Source organism: Saccopteryx leptura, chromosome 1 (assembly GCF_036850995.1).
Source record: "Saccopteryx leptura isolate mSacLep1 chromosome 1, mSacLep1_pri_phased_curated, whole genome shotgun sequence".
NCBI lineage: Eukaryota > Metazoa > Chordata > Mammalia > Chiroptera > Emballonuridae > Saccopteryx > Saccopteryx leptura.
Genome location: NC_089503.1, coordinates 201,024,657 through 201,044,528, shown reverse-complemented (window position 1 = coordinate 201,044,528; position 19,872 = coordinate 201,024,657). Strand labels below are relative to the sequence as shown.

General features: G+C 43.7%; 1 protein-coding gene across 6 annotated transcripts in view; it reads left to right on the top strand.

Annotated features, from left to right (window-relative positions):
- The first annotated feature begins 1,204 nt into the window (after window positions 1–1,204).
- Window positions 1,205–19,872, top strand: part of ANKRD50 (ankyrin repeat domain containing 50) — a 30,753-nt gene continuing 12,085 nt past the window's right edge. For 2 of the 6 annotated variants that reach the window (XM_066384924.1, XM_066384933.1), the window contains exons 1-2: window positions 1,205–1,472; window positions 2,963–3,901. In XM_066384924.1, the coding sequence (XP_066241021.1) occupies window positions 3,390–3,901 (512 nt within the window). In that variant the 5' untranslated portion in view covers window positions 1,205–1,472; window positions 2,963–3,389. Of the gene's footprint in view, window positions 1,473–1,800; window positions 2,113–2,180; window positions 2,425–2,962; window positions 3,902–19,872 lie in introns of those variants that run through there. The other 4 variants (XM_066384942.1, XM_066384960.1, XM_066384951.1 and 1 more) reach the window with 4 other exon arrangements.

Genomic DNA, 19,872 nt, shown 5'->3' with positions numbered 1-19,872 from the left:
GTTTTGGAAAAGAACCTCAGAATTCACAGTAAATGAATAAGTGAAATATTAAGATCGAGGATCCTCCAATGCCGTGGATAGGACGGGAGTCAAGAGAATGGAAGAGCAGGCACAACACTACCCACTTCGTTATCCGTTTGTCTAGTTAAGTTCACACTTAACTCTACTGAGACTACAGTGAGACTCTACTTTGAAATTCCTAGAACCATAGGAAATTGGCTTAATATTTGGGAAATAAACATATTCAAATTAGTGGTGAATGGGAGGTGGGGAGAGCGCAGTTTTAGCATAAATAATAAAGTAATAGATAGTACATTTTCCATTCGACCCGTTGACAGTAAGTACATTTACTTTTCCAGCAGAAGTCGTAAATCTAAACAATTCGAGTCCACGGGAGTGCAAACAACTGGCCTCACTCAACAGCCCCTGCCCGTGGTCAGGCCCCCCAGGGCAGAACCCGACTCGACCTTCTGACCTCTACCATGGACTTTCTCCCCTACAGTGGCCCCTGGAAGTCATCCAACTGTCCAGGAATGGCTGAGACCCGGACGGCTTTCAGCCTCCCTCTGGCGGAGGCCTTGTCCTCTCCCTGCGGCGGTGCGAACGCCGCCCTGCACCCCCCCCCCCCCCCCCCCGCTCTTTTTATTTCAAGACATTCTTCCCATCTCCTGCTCTCCTCCTCTAGTCCCAGGTTGAGAAGATACAAGAATCACCGGATTTAAGGGACTGAAAGGGAACCCCGAGTGCAGGAGGACGGGTCTGGAGCGGCCCTTTGGGGCTAGGAGGTTAAGGGAGAGGCAGCGGGGGCATCTCTCGTAGCCCAGCCGCCCCCCCTACGAGCTGACGGGGCCCCCAAAGCCAGGGAGTCCCTTGGGTCTGGAAGACAAAGGAAGCTCAGGGCCGAACGGTGACGGGGTGGGTGGGAGCAGCGACTCGCGTGAGCACGGGGACGTGAGAACGCAGCCTCCGCCCCGGGAGAGGCGGGGCCCCGAGGCCGCCCCGAGGAAGGTCTCCCGGCGGTGCGGCCAGCGGGTCCCAAGCGGCCACACAAGCCCCGGCACCGGCGGCCACCCGGCCGCGCTGTGGGGGAGGGGCAGGGGGCGGAGCCGGCGGCGAAGAAAGGCTGCGGGCCGGGCAGGGGGCGGGCCTGTGCTGGAGGGCGGGGCCGTGAGTGGGGCGGGGCCGCGAGTGGGCGGGGCGGAGCCGGCCGGTCCGGGGCTGCTTGAGACAGTCACTGCCCTGGCGGCGGCGGCGGCGGCGGCGGCCGGCCGGTGGGGGCTGGGAGAAGTGCGACCTGGGCTGCCCGGGCAGCTGGACCTGGCAGTTGCCAGGGTCCACGCGGAGAATAGAGGGCTGGAGTCGCGCGTGGAGCCGGGCGGAGCCGGCGGCTGCAGCGGGAGTCCCGGGAGCGCTGGCGACGGCGGCGCCTCCGCGGAGCTAGTGTCTCGGGCTGAGATTCGGAGGCGGCCGAGGTAACTGGGGCGGTGGCGGCGGTGGGAGCCCGGGGGCTGCGGCCGCGGCGCGGACCCGAGCCGCCCACGCGCTCTCTCTCCACGCCGGGACCGCCGAGGGCGAGGGCGAGGGCGAGGGCCGGGCGGGGGCGCGATCCGGCGCGCGGGGTGGGGGCCACGGAGCGGAGCAGGGCGCAGACCCGGAGGCGACCCCTCGGCCGGGATTGGCAAGGACGTCGGGCACCCCTCCCCCTTCCAAAGACACACCCCAGTGCCGGGGCGGGGCGGGCTGGCGGGGCGTTCCCACCCGGGCGAGGGAAGACCTAGGTGCGGGGGCTGCCCCTCTTTACGCGGCCCTTCCGAGGCGGCCCCCCAGGGGCTCCGTGGGGCTGCCCCCGCCGAGGCGGCCCTGTTGCCGGGGATGCCGGAATGCCTTTTGTCTATCAGCTGAAATCGGCGGCTGGAACTGTCGGCGGACGCCCGCCGGCGCCGAGGGCTGCTCCCTCCTTCTCCCTTTGCGGCCTCGGAAGGAACCGTCCCCGGCAGCCTGGCCCCGGCCCCGGGAGCAGATTGCACCCCTCGCCCCCTACCCAAAACCTCCCCCTTTGGCGCACGGCAAGGAAGGATTCACGTTGTACTTGTGTTTGGATTGATCATTCATGTGAGATCAACCTCCGCCTCCCCACCTTTTATTTATTTTTCCTTTTTCTTTAACCCCTTGGCATCCAGCCTCCGCCCTTGGAATCATCCCCTAGGTTTTTGCACACTATCAACAAAGAAGCGTGGCTCGTCGCGGAAACAGAGTCTTTGGGACTGTCTGGACTGGGCCAGTTCCAGAGCTTCCTTAGTCGGCGCTGTTCTCCGGAGCTCTAGTGTAAAAATCAAGATCGTTCTGGTTAGGTGCTTCAGGGTCTTACTGTACCGGCACCTCGTCTCTTTTCCCTTTCAACAGTTGACGTTTTAAAAATCTAGGGTGAGTTGATTAAAAGGTAGCTCTTTGGGAAAGCATAACCATGGATGGAGAAAAATAGAGAAAGAAAAATGTAATCAGGATTTTAGGGGAAGGGTCCAACTTTCTGAAAGTGCCAAAAATGAAGTATGTGGGTTTTTGAACATGAAATAGATGGTAAATCATATTCTTTGATAACTTTTTAACATATATTGATATATTTTTTGCACTAAGATGTTTTTGTCAGTTTCATTTCGGTTGCTTGTGGGAATTGTTGATTACCCGGACATCTGATAGAACCTGTTAAGAATCTGTCATGAGACACGCATTTTATGAATGCTTTGAATTAAGAGGTGTTAACAGTGTCTTGTCATTTCTGCCCAATGAGACCATAGTCTAACAGTTGTCTCCCTGGCAGTGGTCCATACGCCTGGAAGTGGTAAGCCCTTCACTTTTGAGGGGCTGTCCTTCAACAAGAAGTATAGAGCTACCTACCTACTGTATCAGTGGAATCTCTCATAACATTTACTGTAATGGACACCTTCTCTGATCTAACTTTCAGATACAGAATTAACGCTTGGAATTTGGAGGAGCCTTTGGTACAAGTTGAGAGACGGCTTTCTCTCTAGTGTCCCAGATGTACTGTCTCATCTGCATACTTGAAAGTTCCACAATCACATAAACTCCAACTGTAACCACGGATGTATGTGACCCATCAAGATCTAGAAAAAGTGCTGCAGAGCCTGGGAACCAGGCAGTTGTTCACCAGTTCAACAATTAAACTGATACAGTTGCCACTGATAATTAAGAGTAAGGAGCCAAATAAAGTCATGCAGTTCTGTTGACAAATGCACTCTGTGGCTGTTGAATTTTATTGGAATTGGTTACCCATCAAAGTCAACCTCATATGCAAGTGACAGCCTCATGGCTGGAGAGACCTGTGTTGATGCATCCTGATTTTAGCCAGACTTGAGCAGAAGAAATCTATTATGACTAATCCTTGGGAAGAGAAAGTCTGCAAAATGGCTCAAACGAGTTTACTGCAGGGGAAGCAGTTTTACTGTAGGGAGTGGGTTTTCCACAAGCTTCAGCACTGCCTCCAGGAGAAAACTAACTGCTGCAACAGCGCTGTCAACACACTGCCCCTCTTAATGAATTCTGGGAGTCATGCTAGTGTTGCCTCCGGAAAGGGAGCTGCCTGGGGTGTGCTGCTGGTAGGAGGGCCTGGCAGTGGGAAGACCGCCCTGTGTACTGAGCTCCTGTGGCCAAGCTCGCCTGCAGGCCTGCAGAGAGGTTTACATCGCCAGGCCCTGGCCTTTCACTTCTGCAAGGCCCAGGACTCGGACACGCTGTGTGTTGGAGGGTTTATTAGAGGTCTTGTCGCCCAGATCTGCCACAGTGGACTTCTCCAGGGATATGAGGACAAGCTAAGGGACCCAGCAGTCCAAAGCCTCTTACAACCTGGGGAATGTGAGAGGAACCCAGCTGAAGCATTTAAAAGGTAACAGTAAGAATATCACAGTGTTCCAGTTTCTATGCAAAACTTAAAATGGGTTTTGATTGTTTTTTAACTTTGTGGGTGGGGTACCTGTACCGCTGCTGCCAGTGGGGGAGAGGGTAACCTGTGGTTGTGAATAAACCTGTTTATTTGAATGTTGAAAGAGACAAAATGTAAACTTTGTTTGCACAGGGTATGGTTTAAAAGATTTTGAAGCACTGTAGAAACAAATTATTTTTCAAATTTATGCCAATTACTTATTTTCTTTTCTAATATTACTCATAATTGGTAAGGGATATCCATCCTTATGGTAGAGAAGAACATTTAGCTACCTGGAAATCAGGCTGTATTTTTAGGAAAGACAAACTATAAGTGGCCCTGAATTTTAGAGGAATTCTAAATTTATAGAATCAACTATCTTTTTTGGTTATAGTATTAGTCCTTTAAATAAGAGAAGTTCTCTTTTTAAAGAGACCATTGGCCATAGAGAATCTGAAGAAAATTTGTGTTTTGGGATGTATTCACCTATCAAGTAAATGAAAATAGAGCGATATTTTGAAATTTGTTATCTTTATAATATAATGAAAATTTGGCATCACCTTAGTACTTTTAGGAAATGATATAAAAATAATTCTCATCTCAATTAAGCATTTTTCCATTGTAAAAGGATTGGTCTTGGAAGTGATTTAAGTTGTTTTTCGGAGTGGTTACCAGATTCAAAATGTTTGGAAAAAAATGATTCCTTGAAAAGCATTTTTTGCATATCAGCACTCTGCTCGGTGTAAGAGGAGACAAATTGCTATTTTGTGCTTGCTGTTGTTCACTACTGCTTTAGTCATTCCGTCACACACTTCTATCCCACGCAGTATATAGTTCTTTGCAGGCGAGTTGGTTTCCCAGAAGATGCAGGTGTACTCTGCACTGAGGGTTATTGTGAGTGTGTCTGTGTGTGGGCTCTGTCTGTGGGACTGTTTCTCGGAGTCATCTGAGCAGGAGTTGAATTGCTTTGAAAGTGATTTTGTTCTTTTTAAGTCCTCAGATCTAATGGTATGAAATCTCTGAATTTTGGTGTATATTGAAAATAATAATAGTAGCAAGTACTTGGTGTGAGTCACTGTTCTGAGTATTTTGCCAATAGTAAATCATTTAATCTTCGTAACAGTCCTTTGAGGGAGGGAGGATTACTAATTCCATTTCACAGATGAGGAAACAAGCACAGAGAGCCTAAGTAATTTGTCCAAGTGGACAGGCTAGTCAAGGGCAGAGCTGGGATTTGAAAGACAAGGGTATGTTTACAGGTTTGTAATCACAGAGATTCTTTGGATTTGGAGGACTTAGGGGAAGAAGAATAGTTTTGAAGTTTGTGTAGAACAGAAGTGTGTCGCAGTTGTGGCTTGAGTGTAGTTTTCAGGTCACCCGTATACGTGACAAGTGGTAGGTCTGGAATGATCAATAAGAATAGTGGTATAGAATTCAAACAGGTGAGGGGTTTATTAAAAGGTAGTGTCTTTGAAAGGGGTGATAGTCTCGTAGAACTTTAAATGTGTAAGTGCCATCCAGTAAAACTCAGGTCAAATCTATTCTCTTTTTGCTGCTAGCCTTCAAAGTCTGGGTTATAACTATGATATCATTCTTAAATCAGTGAGGAAATCTGCTAGTTATGCCTGTGGCACAACTAGGAGATGCCAGGTTTGATGGACAGTGTTCAAAAGGAATCGCTCTGTAGAGAATCAATAATGTAGTCTTTAATATAAAATTTTACTTTATAAGAGGCTTCAAGTCTCTGTCTATAAACAACTCTTCCTCCTCGTGACTTAATGCTTTTTCTGCAAAGATTCTGACCCTGAGCAGATCTTTATCCACAGTATTACAGGTTTTCCTGAAAAAGATCCTTCTACTCAAATGAACTTACTCTTTTTTTCCTGTGCAAATTTTAGTTATCAACTAATTAGAGAGAAATAAGTTCCAATTACACACGACTGGAGTTGTGTGTAAAATCCACACCAGTACTGTTTATCTGATTGACAGAGGGAGCTAACTACAGGAACACTTTGTATTCCCACTCTACATTTTGCTAGAGAAAACCTAGTCTTTCTACTTGGACCATGGTGGTACTCTAACTTAATCTCCTACTGGATCTTTCAAAAACCTAGGTCACTTGTTTTTTTAATCTTTAAAGTACTTAAATACTAAATAAATTAGGTAATTTCGGTATTGGAACAATTGTTTCTGTGAATTCATTACATACATACTTCCTCTATGACCTTGAAGCTCTACTATAACTGTGGGCAAATGAGAACACAATTCAAAGTTAAGACAGTTTTGCATGGTCTGTGGTATTAGATGAACTAGGTCTCTGCTTGTGAACAAATAGTCAAGTTTTATTGTAGGCTCTATTAATGAGTGTGACTGAGTGGGAAATAGGTCCTTTTGAGAATTTTAATCAGAATGTATTTTGTTTAGGCAGGAATAGATATAATTCAATAGGTAGACAATTGGTAAAAGAAGATCATTTTGTTTTCAAGGAGTTAACAGTATTTGGAGGAAGGTGGATATCAAAGTAGCTCATTATAACAGACCAAGGGGGGATGGGGCAGTGGTTGTGGGTCTTGTGCCTGGTTTACAGGAACAACTGAAATGGCCATTTGTTTCATCCAACCAGAAACTCCTTTCTGACCCTGCTGTCCCTCTTACCACAGACCTTGAACACAAGGGTCTTTCTGGAGATTTAGGTGGATGTGGTAAATAAAAGCCTTTGTTCCAGTGGTGGATATCATTCCTAACTTTTATTTGTTTAACAATCTGCAAGGTCAGGTGTGATTTTTCCAGGTACCAATTTTCCCCATGTCGAGTAAAAAGGTTTTATTCTGTGTGATGTTGATAGGAGTTCATTAAACATCTTAAAGGTTACCACAAATTAAATGTAAATGGAATAATATTGTGTGGAAGGATTAAGGTTGAATGGTTCTAAACTTGGAGAGTTTAGCAGAAAAGCTGTGTAAATTATTAAAGGTAACAATGGCTCCTTAAGATTGGAAACAGGAAGTTTGAACTCTGACCTTTGTTTTTTATTTTGAACAGGAATCCTTAGATAGTAGAATCTTTCTTAGTTTTATCTATCTACTTCTCCTTGAACATTTCTAGCTCTGCATGTGTTTCTTTTTGGTTTTAGCTTCTCTTGTATAACTACTTTATACATATAGCTTCAGTTATCTCTTCTATTAGGCATATGCTTCTTCATGACATTATTCATGACTGGTTTTTTATATTTACCATATTGCTTTGAACAGCACTTTTCACATAGTAATTGCTAAATGATTATCATTTGAATGACTGAATAATGCTACTTACCTATCTAGAATATGTTTAAATCTAATTGAAAGACAGCTGAAGTCCATGCATATTAAAGGAAATTGAAATGTTTTGTCATTTGGGTCAGCTTTAAATGCAGACCAGACTGGTGTAGTGATTATTAATTTATTAACCTGCTGTCTGCTCTTTAGCATGTATGTATGTGGCACTGGTCCAGATAGTTTTAAGTGGCCAGATGTCTTCTGTCTGAACTGGCTCCAGGGAGAGTTGGCGAACTCAGTAAAGAGCTAAAGAACACAGTGGGACTGGCACTGTGCTTCCTTCTTACCCTCAGTTGTGGGGAATTTTCAAGGCAAAATGTTCCCTTTCCATTATCTGTCTTGTATAAACAAATAATATTATTTAAGATATGTGTCATTATCCATTCTTAAGTATTGTCAGATTAAAAGACCTTATAAAAGTGTCTTTACTGGCCCTGGCCGGTTGGCTCAGTGGTAGAGCGTCGGCCTGGCGTGCGGAAGGCCCAGGTTCGATTCCCGGCCAGGGCACACAGGAGAAGCGCCCATCTGCTTCTCCACCCCTCCCCCCTCTCCTTCCTCTCTGTCTCTCTCTTCTCCTCCCGCAGCCGAGGCTCCATTGGAGCAAAAGATGGCCCAGGCGCTGGGGATGACTCCTTGGCCTCTGCCCTAGGCGCTAGAGTGGCTCTGGTTGCAACAGAGCGACGCCCCGGATGGGCAGAGCATCGCCCCCTGGTGGGCATGCCGGGTGGATCCCGGTCGGGCGCATGCGGGAGTCTGTCTGACTGCCTCCCCGTTTCCAGCTTCAGAAAAAAAAAAGTGTCTTTACTGTTCACATTTTGAATAAAATCAGTGAATAAATATAATTTCATAATCAAAAGTCTACATTCCCTTTCATCTAAGATTGTCACTTTTCACTGAAATGTCTTTTGTTTCCAACTTTTAACAGTACTTTCTCTTCCTAAGACATTTCCTTCATACTCTATGTGAGCTTTCTCTGTCCCACTTCCTGTCTCAGGGCACTTCCTTGGGTTCCTGGTGCTCTGTCCTCTGCCCAGCCGGTCTTCAACCTGGAATCACTTCTGCCTAATACTGGCATATCATTCCATATTTATACTGTTTAATGTCAGCCACATCCTTAGTTTTGCTGGGCCATCATTTTATTTAAGTACTTCTTGATAACTCAGATTTTTTTTCTTTTTTAGACCAGAGAGAGTAAAGTGGTACTCTACAGATTGATTGTTTTTTTACCCAATTCAGGAAATTTCACATATATATCCAGATTTTTGGTCTTTCTTTCTCTCCCTCCCTCCCTTCCTTCCAAGTTTAAACAATATTAGGTTCTCCTTCCTTTGAATGTGATCTGGTTGAGAAGGTAATCAGATGGCCCTACATCATTCTCTGTTCCTCTGTTCCTGAGACCATTTCATACGTGTCTATATCCCAGCCTGGTTCGGATGGGCGTTTTCAAACGCGAACACATTTCCTATTCCTCTGAAAAAAGCAGCACTGTGTTTTTACCTCCCCCTATATATGGCCTCATATTATCTCCAGTGTGTGTATGAAGGGCCTCTTCCTCGCTGCCTTATTTTCCCCGCCTTACTGATGTCTGACTTCTCTCCACGGTCACAGAAAGTTGTTTAGGGATCGTAGCTTCTGAACTCACTGCTCAATCTATCTTTAGCCTTAGATGATGTATTTTAGAATTACTTTTCATTTCTGGAACCCCCTCCCCAACTATTCTGCTCACAAAAATTAGGGGATATTTTATTGCTTCATATTCATTTTGAAATACCCCCTAATTTTTGTGAGTAGTATATATTCTTTGGTGGCTGTTCCTCTAGATGGGGCCTGGGTGTTTGTCCAACAAGCTTACTTCATCCATCTTCTCTTCTAATACTATTTCTTCAAATATTGTATTTATTTACATGGATACCAACCCTTGTATCTAATAAGATAGCAATCAAATCTGCATCAACAGCTTTTATTTTCACTCTGATCGATACCTGTCTTTTACTGGAGTGTCCCTCACATACCTTCCAGTGTTCAGAACACATCCCTTTCACATCGCTGTTCCCTGACTCATTCATTCCTCGCTTAAATCTCCAGTGCCAGCCCTGTGCCAGATCTGCGCTGAGTGACAGGCTAGCAGGGTGAGCCAAGCAGGACACTGAATTAAGTGGGGAGAAGACATTGGACAAATAAACACAAAAGTCAATGTAATTCGCAGCTTTTGTCAGTGCTAAGAAAGAAGGACACCGGATGATAAAAGGTGTGTCATGGGAAGCTTGATCAGTATCTGGAATTCTGGGAAAACTGGTTATCTAAGTTGTTCCATAATTATTCTTATTTCTTAGACCTTTTCGGCTTAAAAGTGTGATCCTAAGATCAATGATATTGGCAACACCTGTGAGGTCATTAGAAATGTAGATTGCCAGGTCCACTCACTCGGACTCTGCAGCTTAGGCCCCAAGTGGGTCCCTGGCACGTTGAGTCTGAGAAGCACTGCCCTGGGCCAGTGTAGGGTGTCCTCTGTTCTCTATCCTATTTTATTTTATGGTATTGAACTTTTTTCTTGGAATGTTTCCTGAATTCTTTTACCCTAGTCTAGAATTTTTATACACATACTCCTAGTTGGTCGACTTGACATTGGCCCCTCTGTTCTCATCTGCAGTGGTCACTGTTGACCAGTCAACCACGTGAAGCAGTGCTTTCTTTCTGTCATGCCTCTGAGCCTGTGGTCATCTCCACACGTTCAGATTTCTCAGCTTGGAGCGCTCTTGATAGTTTGGTTCTGGGCCATCTAAAGTATATATATTACGTTTCCAAACTCATCAAAGCACATTAAGCTTGTTTCTTCTTTCAAGAAATATTTTTAAGCACATGAGTTAGTGTTAATGCTGATAAGAGAGATGACTAAAGAATCTTATTTTTCTTACCATTTAGTAAGAACTCGCCTACATAGGAAGGACCTGACCTTTTATTTGTTATAGATGTTGCAGATTGTTGATTTTTGGCCCTCCAATTTCTTTTTCAGCAATTTTGCTTTCTTAAAAAAATTGAAATGATTTTTATACAATATGTAAAATAATTTGATTTTATGAAGTAAAATAAGTTATTTTTCTGCCCTTAAAAATCTTTGAAGTGTATTCTGGTTGCAGGCCTGTCTTTACTCTGGTTGATCTAATGATCTCCGACCATACCACATGTGTAGATGTGGGAGCTACTGAGGCCGAGAAAAAGCCTCAGTTATATTATGTCTTCCCTGTGGCGATCCTGAACGATCTGTAGCCTTGCAGAAGCCGGTGACCTTTCACAATTCTGACTCAGGATCTGATCCTGCAGAATCCGCTGTACATTTTGAGTGTGCTGTGCTCCTCCCCTCCCGCGCCTGCGCAAAGGATCCTGCTGGGGAAGGTGCGCTGCTCTGCGTGGGGGTGTGGCCCACCACGTGGTGTGCTTTGGCCAATGGGATGTCAGCAGACGAGCACCACCACAGGAATGGCTGGGCCTGTCCCCTGGGCTGCCCTCTCTGGAGGGCCCTGCTCTGCTGAGCCTGTTGGTTCCAGGAGAAGGAAAGATGCGGACCAGGTGGACCAACCCGCAGTGTGACTCCAGGTCCAGAACAGATCAACACACAGGCACGGGAGGAAGTGGGAGTGGCTGTTATTTTGGGCTAAGCCACTGGGTTTTGGAGTGGTCTGTGACACACCAATGATGGGAAAATAGCTAACCGTATACAAACGAAGGAAATAGTGTTTTAAATAGGAAGTCATTAATTTTCATCAAATATCTCGCAGTCTTCGATTCCTCGATCTCACTCATTCCGGCTGTGTTCTGTCCGAGGTGAAGCAGATGCCTCTACTTTCTCCACCTCCACGCGGCTGCCCCTCATCTGGTGCTGAGACTGCTCAGTGGCTCCAGACTGGTCCTGTGCTATTGTGTCCTTCACCGTACAGCCAGAGTATCAGATCATGATACCTCCTGTTCTAAACACCTGCCCACAGCTTCTCACTGCCGTCAGAATGGTCAGAATGAAGTCTGAGCGCTACATTGTCCAGCCCTTGCCTGGCCTTTGTTGGCCTCAGCTAGGGCGGCTTCCACCCTTGCTCACTGCTATTCCTCCGTGCCCTCATGGGGTTCTGAAACAGGTCCATTTCTGGCCAGCAGAGCTTTGTCTGCTTACTTGGGCTGGTACCACTTAGGTGTATCAACGTAATGTCACCCCAGAGAGCTTCGCCAGTCCATTGAGTCTTTAAAAGACTCCCTACCGGGTCACCTGCTTAAATCACACCATTATACATGGTTGGTTTCTTTCTTAATTGTCAGCATCTTTCATGTCTGGAGTTCTTTTCTGCAGTTGTTTAGTTTGACTTCCTGCCTACTCTGGAATGACCTCATATCTCCAGGGTTTAGAATATAGGAGAGACTCAGCAACTATTTCTTGAATTAGCAAATAACTATATTGTCATTTAAAACATTAGGGTTTGTCACATTGATCATTTGTATTTTGTTATTTAAAATTCATATTCACTTAGAAAGGAGAAACAAACCTTTGTAGCTCAAGTCTCAGTGAATCTGTTAAATTGGTGCTTTACAGAGACAAGCCACTGACAAACCCTTGGGTCCCAAGGGAACTGGAAGGGAGAAGCGATGGCAACAAAGGGCAAGAAACCGGAGAGAAAAATCTGTGGGGTGTATAAATTGCTGCTACCCTCCAAGTGTTGCAGCTATGCAGGAAAGTAAATAAATAGGAAAACACACATGCATGTACCCATTTTGCCACATTTACTTTAAGTCTGATTTTCTTTTTTGTTTTAAAGAAAAATAATCCACATCGGAAGCTCCCCAGGTATCTCTGCCCAATTCTGATCTGCTCACACCTTCCAGGGGCCCCTCCTGTAAATTTATGTTTGGTAGTTTGATAGTCTCCGCAGTTTGACCACATAGCCAGACGTGTATGTTTACACACACACTTGAGGTCCTCTCTTAATTTTGTATACTTTCTGATTCTGTATCAGCAGTTCTCAAACCTTTTTATTCCACATCCCATTTATACTCTTAAAAACTATATAGGACTTCAGAGAACTTTTGTTTATGTGGGTGTTATCTATAAAATACTTGCTTATTTGAAATTTAAAGAGCTAAATTAAAAAATACGTATTAATATATATTTAATAATAAACCTATTACATATTAACATAAATACCATTTTAATGAATAAATATATTGTCTGAAACAAAAAATACTTAAAAGAGTGGCATTGTTTTATTATTTTTTTATTTTTTCTTTTAATTTGAATTTATTGGGATGACTTTGGTTAATAAAATGACTTAGGTTTCAGGAGTACCACTGCATAATACATCACTACATATCTGTCACCCCATTTATCTATGAGCTTTTTATTTCTTTGCTTCATCCCTTCATATTTTCACCCAGCCCCCAACCCCCACCCCTCTGACAGCTGTCAGTCTGTTCTCTGTATGTATGAGTCTGGTTCCATTTTGTTTGTTAGTTTATTTTGTTCATTAGATTCCACAGGAAGTGACTGGCTTCTTTAACTTAGCATAATACTCCCCAGGTCCACCCATGCTGTCACAAAAGGTAAGATTTCCTTTTTTTTTTCTTTTTCACATCTGACTAGTATTCCTCCATGTAAACATACCACAGCTTTTTTTTTTATCCATTCCTCTATTGAAGGGTACTTGGGCTGCTTCCAAATCTTGGCTGTTGTAAATAACAATATGGTAAATAACACTGTTATTATAAATATTGTAAATAACACTGCAGTGATTAAATATTGTTTTACACAGTGGCTGCACCAGTCCCACCAGTAGTGCACAAGGGTTATTTTTTCCCCCACATCCTCACCAACAGGTGTTGATTTATTGATGATAGCCATCTCACAGGTATGAGGTAATATTTCTTTGTGGTTTTTTTTTTTTTTTTTTTTTTCCTGAGCAAGAGGTGGGGAGGCAGAGAGACAGACTCCTGCATGCCCAACCAAGATACACCCAGCATGCCCATGCCCACTGGGGTGTGATGCTCTGCCCATATGGAGCATTGCTCTGTTGCAACTGGAGCCATTCTAGCACCTGAGGCAGAGGCCATGGAGCCATCCTCAGCACCCGGGCCAACTTTGCTCCAATGGAGCCTTGGCTGTGGGAGGAGAAGAGAGAGAGAGAGAGAGAGAAAGGAGAGGGGGAAGGGTGGAGAAGCAGATCAGTGCTTCTCCTATGTGCCCTGGCTGGGAATCGAACCCGGGACTTCCACACGCTGAGCCAACACTCTACCACTGAGCCAACCGGCCAGGGCCTCTTTGTGGTTTTGTTTTGCATTTCTCTGATGATTAGTGATGTTGAACATCTTTTCATTTATTCATTGGCTATCTGTATGTTCTCTTTGGAGAAGTGTCTATTCAGGTCCTTTGCCTATTTTCTTAATTGGATTATTTGGCTTTACTGGTGTTGAGTTTTGTAAGTTCCTTATAGATTTGGGATATTAATCACTTATCAGATATATCAGCAAATATGTTCTCACATTTAGTGGGCTGTCTTTTCATTTTGTTGATGGTTTTCTTTGCTGTAGTTTTATGTAACCCCATTTATTTTTTCTTTTGTTTTCCTTGACCAAGGAGATACATCAGAAAACACATATTGCTGCGACAAATGTCTGAGATTTTGTTGCCTATGTTTTCTTCTAGGATTTTTACATTTTCACATCTAACATTTGTCTTTAATCCATTTTGAATTTATTCTTGAGACCTATTTTGTAAAACTTAAATATTAGGCTTAAAAAAGACAGGTGGATTATCATATCTGCTTCTGCGTGCATTCTCTGGAAAACTCCACTCTATTCTTGAGAGAGAACAAGAGCAAAAATGGCAAATGACATTCGAGTTATTTTGTGACCCTGAAAGGGTCCAGAGTATTGGAAGCTCCTAGTGATCCGCAGGCCACACATTGAAAACCACGGCTCCATATGAATGGTATGTGGCTAGCTGTTCTGCCACGTTTTGTGACTATGTTTACCAGCGCTGTTCCTTGTGCATCCACAGTTTCCGTTAACTAGTATGTAGTATATAAGTCCACTCTTTATGCTGTGATTCATTTATTATCATGTTGATACTCACTTAAGATGTAGTTAGCTTTTCAACTTTACAACAGCGCTGCTAAGAACGTTTGGGTGCCCTCGTGGTCACATTCCAGGAACAGTGAAAACTGATTCCTACAAGTGAAATTTTAGATGACAGGTGCGTGTATTCATTCTCAGCTCTGCAATAGGACCAAACTGCCCTTTAAATCACTTCAGCTGACACTGTAGTAGTAGTGTGTACTTGGGTCGCCATGACTTGACTTTAGGTCATCAATACTTGCTCTTTTGTCAAAGTTCTTTATGTTGTGTGAAGTCAATATGAAGTAGTACATATCTTATTATGTTAAAAATCTCTGATCTTGTAGACTGTCATACTGTGAAAATTTTTGTTTTGAAGTACAAAAAATGAATATAGTAAAATATATCAGTCTTTTTCTGTATGATTTCCTTTATGGTTGGCCTTTTTGGATCTTAATAGTTCAAAACTTATTTTCTACCTGATCCAGCAACATTTGTTGAGTGTTGAATGGCTGGCTCATCTTTCACAATAACTTATAATACTGCCACAGCAAGACATACCTATATGCACGCGCGCGCGCGCGCGCACACACACACACACACAAATGTATGTATGTATTTCTTTTTCTTTTTTTTATATTAAATGAGAGGCATGGAGGCAGAGAGACAGACTCCACATGTGCCCCGACAGGGATCCACCCAACAAGCTCACTAGGAGGCAGTGCGCAGTGCTCTGCCCATCTGGGACTGCTGCTCCACTGCTTGGCAATTGAGCCATTTTTAGCACCTGAGGGGAGGCTATGGAGCCATCCTCAGTGCCAGGGACCAATTTGCTCAAACCATATGAGCCATGGCTGTGGGAGAAGAGTGAGAGAGACAGAAGCAGAGAGAGGAAAGGGTGGAGAAGCAGATGGTTGCTTCTCCTGTGTACCTTGATGGGAACTGAATCCGGGACTTCCACACCAGGCTGACCCTCTCCTGCTGAGCCAACTGGCAAGGGCCTGTGTATGTATTTGTGAGTTTTGTATTCTGTTTTGGTTTATTCATTCATTCCTTGACTTACCAAATACACACTGGATACTAGGAATGCGCCAGATGCCATTCTTAATACTGGGATATATTAGAAAATAAAAGTGACAAGTGTCATCTGTATATATTTGATAGAATTTGAGGGTTGGTTGGATGATTGGTAGAGAATCTTAAAAAGTTAAGAAGATACTATATAGCAGTATTTTCAACTGTTGGTCCGCTGCTGGCTCAGCTGCTGGTCTGTGAAAGAGTCAACCATCGTGATATTTTATGAAGATTATATTTATGTTTCACTCTTTATGTCCTCCCCTCTCCCCCTTTATAGCTTCAAATGCTAACAGATCTGTTGAGAGAGATTGGTTTGAGTTTAAAGCAAGCACCTCCCTTGAGCAGAATTTTATCTGCAACACACAGACTGTGGGAAACATGCTGGTGAGACTCACTTGGCTTAGTTCCCCAACTCTTGAAAAGCTCAACCCAGAATTTAGCAAATGTACTATAGGAAAAATCAGCCTCTTGTTGGGACACTATTTTTTTTGCATTCTGCTCTGAAAGAAACATGACCGAACTCTGCAAACCATGCTGGTTTTATTCCTGTGGTGCGGCATGTCGGGGTGGGCCAAGCCTGAGTCTTAAAATCAGTGTATGCCTCCCAAGTCAGCAGACTGCCCATGAGAACCAATCAGCAGGAGATTTCTGGCTTATTTTGTAAGAATTCCCAACCTCTCAAGTTCTACTTCAACTCGTTTGTTCTCTTGCTCCTGTCTTTACAAACCTAAGGTCTGTATCACCCACGTTTTGTAGTTGTAGCGGTGGGGTGTGGGGCCACTGCCCCCAACATTCTCTCTGGCAGTGGCCATCCCAGTGAGGAGTGGGGTTCTAGTTCTCTGCTGTTTATTTGCTTGTTAAATAAATTTTTTTTTAAATAAATTTTATTCCTTTTTTTTTCTTTGAACATCACAAATACAGTTTCTTTAAATTCTTTGGCAGTTTTACAAACTGTCATTTGGAAGTGAATGCACATTCTGGTCATTGTGTTTGCTGCCTGCATTCTGAGCAGTCTGAGCCCATGGCTGTTGTCACTGCCCTTTGGTTCCATCTCTGCTTCTACCACGTGGCTCTCGCTGTACTAATGGCCACCAACTGCCTCCAGTACTACTTACCCTGTGTGCTCTCGGCTAGGGCCCAACAATGAAGACAGGGTGCTCCTGCTCCAAGGTGATGCTAGTGATTTTGTAAATTTAGGCACTAGGCTGTGGTCTTTAAAAAAATTTTTTTAAAGATTTTATTTGTTCATTTTTAGAGAGGAGGGAGAGCGAGAAGGGGGGAGGAGCAGGAAGCATCAACTACCATATGTGCCTTGACCAGGCAAGCCCAGCGTTTTGAACCGGTAACCTCAGCATTCCAGGTCAACGCTCTATCCACTGCGCCACCACAGGCCAGGCAAGCATGGTCTTTCTGGTTCAGTGCCTGTCCCCACTGAGGCGGGCGCTGTGTCCTCCCTCAAAGCCAGAACCCAGAGTGGAGGTCAACGTGCTTTTTCTTCCTGTCTTTCCATACTGACCAGCAGGGCCCTCCAGCCCCTGCTGTCAAACACGGCGCCAGTGCTGTTGCCCGAGACCAGAGAGTGTCCCCGTTTCTTCACCAGCCAACCCTGGGCTGCTGGTGTATGCTTTTTGGGAAAACCAGAGTTTTAGGTTCTTTTCTGTTTCTTATACATTGTAATGTTTATTTTTGGCTGATTATATTTTCTTTTTCCTTTTTGTTTTCTTGTTCCATAGTTCCACTCTATATTTTAACAAAGGGAGAACAGTTCATAAAAGCATCAAGTTACTACAACATCTTGGACAAAGGTTCAGAGAGAAATTTTACTGTATCTGTTGGCCAAACTTCTGACCTGATTTTAATTATAAACTACTCTTAATATTTGAAAAAATGAATAAATACATAATATTTCATTCTTAACTGACTGGGGATAGTGATTACACTTTTATTCTTTTACCCTCTGTTCTGTGTGCTTTAATTTACTGGATGAATAATTTTGTTCTTAAGAAAATAGGGAAACAATTTACGTGTCTATAGGCAGATGAATGGATCAAGAAATTGTGTCTGTATACAATGGAATACTATTTGGCCATAGAAAAGAAGGTAATCCTGCTGCTTATGACAAGTATGGACCTAGCAGGTATTTGATAAGTGATATAACTCAGAGAAACACCAATACCATATGATCTCACTCAGATAGGGTTTCTCAGAGGAACAAACTCATAGAAACAGAGATTAGATTTGTGGTCGTTCTGTTGTTAAATTTTGCCAGATAATAGTGCGATTCCAGGCTTCAGAAGTCAAAATGGGTAACCTGGTAATGTTACATATAATCTCATTCTGAAAGTTCCTTAAATATCCAGGTAGGTAATGCAAAAGATGAATGCAGAAGAAAAGCAGATAATTATCATATATTGAAAAGCATTAATTATGAGGGTCCTGCTTTGGTCAGTCACCATTCATACCTCCACTGTGTCCAGCTGGTTTAGTGGGATGAGTACAGTGAGGCACATGGGAGTCACATTCACGTACTGGAAAGGTGCACTGATGTGTCACCTGGAGTCAGCTACAGGTTCTCGAGCCGTAAATAACTTACAACCCTGACGTTAATCATGTAATAACTACCGCAGAATTGTCAGGGTCACCTACCACCCAATTTTCTGGATTTTCAGTTTTGAGGAAAGGGACTGAGTATAGTATCTGCAGCAAACAAACATGACTGTTTAATGCTCTCAGGAAAGTAAAATTTGAAAAGTAGCATATTTAGTTAGAAGACTGTAAAATATATAAATTTGTTTTTTCTCCTCCATGGAAATGTTCTCAGGTAATTTAAATGCTAAAAAATTAGGCACTTGCTAATTTAGTCAGGCTATTCTAAGAACTTTCTTGTTTAAATTGGACCTCAAGCTTTTTATATAACTTCTGATATTTTCAGAAGCAGTTTAGCATAATAATTAAGAAGAGGAACTTTGAAACATCACATTCTGTTCCCACTTCTGCCGCCTAATTCGTGTTCCACTTTGTTTGGCCACTCTGTTTGTTCCTTCGTCTGTGAATGGAAGTGACACAGAGTCCAGGTAACAGGACAGGTGTGAGGGTGCACAGGTGGGTCCACAGAGCACAGCGCTCCACACTCAGTGTGAGCGCTCAGTCAGTGTGGCGACGACTGTGCTTACCTGTCTTTATATTCTAAATGTTTGGTTTCCCAAAGAGAACATAAATTATACGTTGTACGTAGACTTGCTTTAGAAGACAGGTGCATTATTACATCCTGCAAACTAATCCTCGCCCATCAGAGAGCCAAGCTGCTTTGACATAGCTTACGTTCAGTCCTTTTCAGATCTGTATCTTGGTTTCTGATTTTGAGCATTTAGTACTTGAGAATTTGAGTTTGTTACCAACTTCTAGAAGCAAAGCAGCTTGAAATGATATACTACTTTCAGGGTGGTGGGAACCAGTCATTTTGATTGCTGTTGTATGTGTATGAATAGAACTTCTATAAACATTCATGTACAGATTTTTGTATAGCCTAAGTTTTCACTTAAGTGAATACCTAGAAATGGGACCACTGGGGTGTGGGGGAGGGGACACTGAACTCTGTAAGACACTGCCAAGCCTTTGCAGAGTGGCCTCACCGTCTGGATGCATGGCCACACTGGGGTTTTCAGGGTTTTCTCTCTCCCACTGTGCAGTTCTGACAGGCGCCCAGTGACATCTTCTGTGCTTGTACTCTGCATTTCCCTCACAAGTAAGTTACATGATGAGAAAAGGGAAACACATACCAGGCAGAGGAAACTGGAAACACAACGGCCCTTGTATAATTGTATCTAGTAAAAGTCATAGAAAGAAGGCCACTGTGACTGGAGTCACATTTTGAAAAGGGTACTCAGGCCACAGCAGGAGCTCTGGCAGGGAGCATTGGGGGACATGTGGTCATTACTGGGGCCCATGTGAACAAGATGATGGGAGTTGGACAGCGACCAGTGTGTCGCAAAAATGTTTTAAATATGTAGTACCTGACTCTTTAGTCACAAACACCGACCTCTTTCCCTTCGATTGTCAAAAACATGACAGCAGCCAATACAACAATAGCTGTCCAGTGGGAATGATCAAAATTATACCTTTTTTTTTTTTTTTGGTCAGATCAGCAAAATATATTTTTTGGTGTGCTGCATAATTTTAGTAATTAGTTTATGTGTGCCATGAGATGAAAAAGGCTGAAAATTTCTGGACTAGGGTGATAATGTTACAGGCTGAGCTGGGTTTTAAATATTTGTTTAAAAAATATTGATTGGACACCATGAGAAAAGGGGGTCTCGGGTGACGTGGAATTGCAAGTAAGAGGGGAGTTGTGGAAAGGGCTGTCTGTACATTTCTGGTATTCCTAGCTAGATGGACATGTCCTCTCCACTGTACATATTTCAGCACATTATTCGGTGCACGCACGCCGTTACTGAG